At 40.5% G+C, this 7,373-nt stretch overlaps 1 protein-coding gene across 3 annotated transcripts in view; it reads right to left on the minus strand.

Moving 5' to 3' along the window:
- The window catches only part of LOC138971533 (SH3 domain-containing YSC84-like protein 1), a 36,221-nt gene that overhangs the window by 4,679 nt on the left and 24,169 nt on the right, over nucleotides 1-7,373 (minus strand). The window contains exons 2-8 of one of the 3 annotated variants that reach the window (XM_070344278.1): nucleotides 5,686-5,828; nucleotides 3,764-3,892; nucleotides 3,315-3,379; nucleotides 2,527-2,768; nucleotides 1,688-1,892; nucleotides 976-1,156; nucleotides 340-507 (exon numbers count right to left, since the gene is read on the minus strand). In XM_070344278.1, the coding sequence (XP_070200379.1) occupies nucleotides 340-507; nucleotides 976-1,156; nucleotides 1,688-1,892; nucleotides 2,527-2,768; nucleotides 3,315-3,379; nucleotides 3,764-3,892; nucleotides 5,686-5,800 (1,105 nt within the window). In that variant the 5' untranslated portion in view covers nucleotides 5,801-5,828. Of the gene's footprint in view, nucleotides 1-339; nucleotides 508-975; nucleotides 1,157-1,687; nucleotides 1,893-2,526; nucleotides 2,769-3,314; nucleotides 3,380-3,763; nucleotides 3,893-5,685 lie in introns of all 3 variants that reach the window. The other 2 variants (XM_070344276.1, XM_070344279.1) reach the window with 2 other exon arrangements.

A 7,373-nucleotide genomic window follows, 5' to 3' on the forward strand; every position in this document is an offset into this window, starting at 1 on the left:
TTTACTGCTTTGTGATGGAGGCAGTTTTTGTAAATAAAAACGTGCTTAAAAAACATATAGACTCACCTTATGCACCGAGACTATGGCAAACAACTTTTGTTTATAGACAAGACAGACAGACTGACAGGCACACCTACAGAAACACACATACATACAGACACACACCCTCCCCGTCTATCTCTCTCCATCTATCAGTCTTATACACCTACTCATGCACACACACACACACACACACACACACACACACACACACACACACACACACACACACACACACACACACACACACTAACACATACAGACACACATCAGTCAAACACTTACACCTAAACAACTCACCTGGTGAAAATGACAGGTCACACGACATCTCAGCTTTATAGGGGAACACAGCCACAGCCCGTGCAGGGGTGTGAACAGCAGGGATGGGAGGTTTGATCATTGATGCAGAGACTGCAGAGGCCGATGAAGACTTGAACACATCTGGCATACTTTGTCTCCTTGAGTCACCTGCACAGACAAAAAGGGCTTAAAGTTTAAAGCCTAACATCTGTCTACAGGAGACCAAGCCTTGTTATAGTAGAAGGCCACAGAGCTAAATTTAGCGTTGTCAGCAGGAGAAAGTCTAGAGCTACATCTGCCACGCACTGAAATCTTCTTAACTATTCTGTCAAGGTAAAGCCCCAAATCATCTTCTTTCTCTCTATTTCCTCCATATTCTCCAAGTACTACCACTCTAACTTCTGCTCTTTCTACACAAATAAATATGTATATATATATACGAATTATCAGGGATGAAACTATAGGGTAGAAACGAAAAAGCTTACTGGGTCGTTCTCTCCTGAAGCGAAGAAATTCCTATAATTTGTAAAAATAAAAAAAGGCTGTTTCAGTTTTTTTTAACATTACTGAAAAAGGGAACATTTGCAGGTTCCATCCCTGTTTATTCTCAAAAAAATCTTAAAATTCAAAATTCACCTGACGAGGCGGTGGGTGTGTATGCGGCAGTGTGCACCTCCCTGGATCGTCGATCAAGATTGGGGGAAGCATACGTTTTTGAAGGTTTCTTTGTTGCTGTCGTTGTTGTCCTTGTGACTGTAGTCTTCTCATAGAATGATGATTTGGATTTCTGCTCGCCAGATTTGCCTTTAGAGAAACTCTGAAAGAAAAACCAAAAATTGTCAAACACAGGTCGCTGATCTAGCTATTCTCAAGGAAGAAGAAACTTCCTCCCACGCATGCACATCGTCACCGGATCCCCCGGGCCATAAACCGGCCGTCCATGCAGACCTGCCCTTGGTGCGTCACTGTCCTATCTTGTAATATTGATCGCTTACAATCACAAGACCCCACAATGTGGCTCAACTGGCGATACGCACACCTCCTGTCACGAAACAGCCAAAGTCGGCTCCTGTGACCTATTCACCACGACCTACACCCAGAGGGGCATCCAGATCCAGATCCAGAATCTCACACACTCATAGGCAGACTGATGCCAGTGGATTCAGCAAATCGATCGAGAGTGATACCAGCATGCTTGGCAGCCTATTTTGTAATATTGATCGCTCTCAATCTCACACACTCACAGGCAGACTGATGCCAGTGGATTCAGCAAATCAATCACGGACGATATCAGCATGCTTGGCAGCCTATCTTGTAATATTGATCGCTTTCAATCTCACACACTCACAGGCAGACTGATGCCAGAGGATTCAGCAAATCGATCGCGGGCGATATCAGCGTGCTTGGCAGCCTGACGCTTGGCCAGTTTCAACGCTGCACGTGCAGCAAGCTCTTGATGCTCCCTCATCACTTGGTACAGCGCTTCACAGCCCTCAGGGGGGGACACCTTGCCTGCCAAGATCTCGCACGCTCGGATGTCACACTCATAGAATCTGTGGGAGAAAAATCAAGCAGAAGCATAAACTAACTTTTCTTGTTTTTGTTTTTTTACATTCAAGCAGGATACAGTATTAGTAAAACTGCAATCAGGTAAGGGTTTTGTTTTTGCAGTCCCTAGAAGTAAGACTAGGTCACGTAAGTATGTTCTTTTTTGTGTGTGTCTTGAGTCAAATCATAAAACTAAGCTCCTCAAGTTCTAAAATCAAAACAAACAAAAAACCAAGAAAATTTAACTTTATACAGAAAATTTAATTATAGACAAAATGAAACATTCAATATGTATTCAAATTCAGAATTGTGAATGTCTTGTTTTGTCCACAATTAAGCATTCTTGTTATTTAATTCTTTTTGGGGGGACAAAAAGTTGCAGTTTATTTAGCTTCGAATTATCTCCCTCTGTATGTAAATAAAAGCTCAGTCTAGCTGTAAAATGAGAACATTTTAAAGGTGGTTCAAATAAAAACAGCTTTTCCCATTTTCTTTTGGAGAGAGGCGTATAATTATTACACATTATAAACCCAGCCCTGAAGAATTTCTATAACAGGTTATAACAGGCAAATGTTATTATCTCATGAGCTTGCCACGTTCTTGGCCCCTTCAAAACTACCACAGTCTTCTACCACTCACTTTCTATTGGCGTCCTTGCGTTCGATAAGTGCACTACCCTCCACAGAGATGCCAGCAAAGATTCCCTTGGTCTTGGAGTAGGTGTAGATGGCAGCAGGGCTTCGTAAGGCCACATCACCTTCTATATTGCGACCCAAGGGCCCCACAGCAATAGTGAAGTTGCCACCCAGAGTCAGGTTGCCTCCCTTTGAGAAAGCGTCCACTGCTGCTTGCGTGTTGAGGATGATGACAAAATCAGTCACCTGAGCGAGAGACAGAATGGCATCCTGTACAGCTGTCTTTTATATATATTTTCTCTGATATTTTGCAGCTGTATTCTGAAAATTATTGCTTTGAACTTGAGCTTCTGCATGTGAAGAGACTAGCAATGTAATATATCTAAATTAAAACAAATGCTCAGTATTAAAAAAAGCGCCAAAGAACCCACACAAACATTCAGTAAAAAAACACACACCAAGAGTTAGAAGGAAACATGTAGCTTTTAGATAGTGAGAGAGAGAGAGAGAGAGAGAGAGAGAGAGAGAGAGAGAGAGAGAGAGAGAGAGAGAGAGAGAGAGAGAGAGAGAGAGAGAGAGAGAGAGAGAGAGAAGAGAGAGAGAGAGAGAGAGACAGAGAGAGAGAGAGACAGAGAGAGAGAGTGAGAGAGAGAGAGACAGAGATAGAGAGCGAGAGACAGAGAGAGAGACAGAGAGAGAGAGACAGAGAGAGAGAGACAGAGAGAGAGAGACAGAGAGAGAGAGAGAGAGAGAGAGAGAGAGAGAGAGAGAGAGAGAAAACACCGATCTTACCTCCATTCCAATTTCAAACCCTCCACCCAATCCAGCAAGGCCAATAGCTGATGGGGCTGACCATCCTGAAAAAATACATGCATATATATATATAATTAAAGTGTACATATAACATACCAATGATCGTGTCTAAAATCAACTACATCAGTGTATTGTTCCCCTTTTAGCAAAAGAAGTTGTGTATTCTGAGAGATATGGCTTTTTAGACAAATAAAACACACACAAAGAATAGTTAACCTAACTTTTTCTTCCACTGTTTTTCAATTTCTTGCTATCATTGTCATGTTTCTAAATAAAATAAAACAAAATGTGATAAACGAGAGAGAAAAAAATTAAGATGTACGCAGAGCTCAACTGGAAAAAAATACATAAATCTTAGATTAGCTCGCTCATCAAATTAATTCTCAATTCTTCTCATATTGTTCTAATACAAATAATGCTCTACCAACCTTGACTGTAGTCCAGTTCATCTCTCAGCTTAGCAATGACAATGCCACTGCCACCTCGTGCCGTCACCAGGAACCCTGCCTTAAACACTGTTAGTATGGCAAGCCCTCGTGCCTTGGCAAAGATACCAACTGAATTCAGCAACACAAAATTAAAACCATGGATTGATTTTTCTCAAAAGAGACAAATAATTAAAGGCCCTGAGTGTGTGTGTGTATGTGTGTGTGTGTGCGTGTGTCTGTCAGTGCGTATGTGTGTGTGTGTCTGTGTGTGTGTGTGTGCAGTGCCGGACCAAATGAGTTGTAAGGGGGGAGGTTCCTCCTTTTTTGGGGGGGCAAATCAGCGAAGTGGCGAAGCCACAAGCGTGCGCCTGCAAAGCAGGCGCGCAAACTAGGGGGGTCCGGGGGCATGCTCCCCCAGAATTAGAAAATTGTTGAAAAACGGTTAAAATCTGTGCAATCTGGTGCATTCTGGGAATTGTTTTGAGGGTTAAGAGCAGCATTTGTTAGAGACACACACAAAATTTATTAAAAAAAACAAACAAACAAAAACACTCAAAGCAAGGTACATGCTTTTTCCAGGGGTGGGGTTCCGGAACCCCTGGAACCCCCCCCCCTGGGTCCGGCCCTGGTGTGTGTGTGTGTGTGTGTGTGTGTGTGTGTGTGTGTATGTGTGTGTGTGTGTGTGTATGTGTGTGTGTGTGTGTGTGTGTGTGTGTGTGTGTGTGTGTGTGTGTGTGTGTGTATGCATGTGTGTGTGTGCAGTGTTGTTCCCAGGCCTCGATCTTCTGTCATTTATACAAATGTTTGTCGGTCGATGTCTCATTGCTTTGATACGTAGGATGTCTTCTGACACAACATGTTTTGCAGCCAGGATATTTTGAGAGAGATAGAGATACAGCAATGACAGACAGAGGGAAATAGAGAGGACGGGAGAGAGGGAGAGAGAGAGAGATACAGCAATGACAGACAGAGGGAAATAAAGAGGACGGGAGAGAGAGAGAGATACAGCAATGACAGACAGAGGGAAATAAAGAGGACGGGAGAGAGAGAGAGATACAGCAATGACAGACAGAGGGAAATAAAGAGGACGGGAGAGAGAGAGAGATACAGCAATGACAGACAGAGGGAAATAAAGAGGACGGGAGAGAGAGAGAGATACAGCAATGACAGACAGAGGGAAATAGAGAGGACGGGAGAGAGAGAGAGATACAGCAATGACAGACAGAGGGAAATAAAGAGGACGGGAGAGAGAGAGAGATACAGCAATGACAGACAGAGGGAAATAAAGAGGACGGGAGAGAGAGAGAGATACAGCAATGACAGACAGAGGGAAATAGAGAGGACGGGAGAGAGAGAGAGATACAGCAATGACAGACAGAGGGAAATAGAGAGGACGGGAGAGAGAGATACAGCAATGACAGACAGAGGGAAATAGAGAGGACGGGAGAGAGAGATACAGCAATGACAGACAGAGGGAAATAGAGAGGACGGGACTTTTGGGAAAGAGGGATGGTGGCAAAACAAAGAAGAAAAAAAAAATGCACACAAAATCAAAAAGAAAGGAAGTTTTTGTTTACAAAAATTATTTTTGTGGGTACAATGTCATGTATGGTGAGGATCATCACTTTCTAAAACTTAGAACAGTAGTATGGGACGAAAACAGTACAGTGGTACCTGCGATGAAAGGACACCCTTGGGCCCAACAAAAAGAAGTGTCCCTACATTGCAGGTGGCCGGTCATAACAGGTATATTTTGGTAGAGATAATAGACAAAGGGACCTCAGAATGTGTCCTTTAAAGGGAGGTGTCCGCTCATCAGAGGGACCACACATCGCAGGTACCACTATACATACATATATTAATCTCTAACCTGTCAATTAAGTAACATATACTTATTTAAAATAAATACTTATTAGGTGCACCTGGAATAAGCTTGTCAGGGCCAGTTTTGGAGTTGGGCATAGTAAATTCACGCAGAATTTTAGCTGCTTTTTTTGCCTCTGACTTGAGGCTGTGAGGTATTGGAGTGTTCACCATTGTAAACCTTACTTCTGTGCACCTGTGTCTGCAGGAATAATACATTAAAGATCAGAAAAGGGGTTTCTTTGGTATACATACATTTTCAAACCAGATAATTTCTAACATGTTTAAACAATAAAAGGACCACACAAATAAAGTAAAGTAAAGTTAACAACTCAGACAGGCAAAGACCTGGGAGATAACCCTAAACATGACAGATATGTATATGTAACAACAAATAATTACTGGAAAACGTGGACACAACTAAATCAGGATACATTCATGAGAACTGCAGTGACACACTCAATCTTTTCTAATTTTGTTTATAGAAATGATAGCGCATAACTGACCGAGTGACTCAACTTAAACAGCTGACAGTGATACATATGGTCAAGAGTACAGAATAGTGTCCAGTCTCTGTGACATGAGCATGACAAATATAATTTTGTCATAAAACAATCTTTTTTACTTAAATTGGAGCATATAGTTATCTTGATACTTCCTACCGAAAGAAATTTCAAATGGGCTATTTACTGAGTAGTATTTGAAGAAAATGTATTTGGTTTGCATGTAACGGTAACACCGTGACCCTTTCAATCAACATCAACTTAAAACAAATCCAGTTTAATTCCAGGTCTTTATTTAACTTTAACAGCCTGCTTCAAGTGTACTTTCAATGATTAAATCATAACAACAGTGTTCTAGTCTGATACAGTATTGAAAACTGCATGTAACTGTTGCATGTACGTAACTTTACACAAAGCAGAACATTTGACTCACAATGTTAAAAAAGTAACATATTTAAGTAAAATAAACAAACAAAAAGTCTTCAAATATGTTAAGCCTTATCTTTATATTTAATTGTAAGAAGAAAAAGTTCATTTTTCCAATTTCTGAATTATGTTATAATGCACCATGCATTTACAACATCAGGCGTTCCTAATTTCAAGGTAAAATGACTGAGTAAATGTACTGTATTAAAGGCTCCTACATTGTCAAGGTATGAAATACTTCAGTTAAAGTATTAATTAAGGTTAAAGTATCCCAACAATTGTTTTACTCGTTTTAATGTATAAAATAGAAAACCTAGCAATACATGCATGTAACATAACACTGTGACCTATCCTTTTTCTTACCCATTTTTCACCAGAAAAAGAAATCCATCCAGAATTAAATGTTCTACAAGTAAATACATAGATATAAACATATTTCACATCCAAAAATGTGAGTCCAAGTGATAAAGGGAAAGAATAAATAACAAGAAAAGACGTATGCAAGTAACTTTACGCCAACTAGTGCTATTTGAAGGTGAAATAATTGTTATACAGCCTCTTAATCACTTAAATCGTACTAGTAATTGAAGAAAACATTCTCTTAATATTGAATGACCTATTGAGTGCTTAAGACAGTGAAATAATTGAATTTAAGTGGATTCAGAGCCAGTTTTAGGCAACAAACAAAATATCCCGAATAAGGGAAAGGCAAACATATCCATTCAACTTTTGTTATTACTTCAGCTACACCTTAGTAATCAAAAGAGAAATACTCAAACAAAACAGCAAATGTTAGACAAAACATTGGGCAACAACCA

The sequence above is a fragment of the Littorina saxatilis genome, linkage group LG7 (assembly GCF_037325665.1).
Source record: "Littorina saxatilis isolate snail1 linkage group LG7, US_GU_Lsax_2.0, whole genome shotgun sequence".
Lineage (NCBI taxonomy): Eukaryota > Metazoa > Mollusca > Gastropoda > Littorinimorpha > Littorinidae > Littorina > Littorina saxatilis.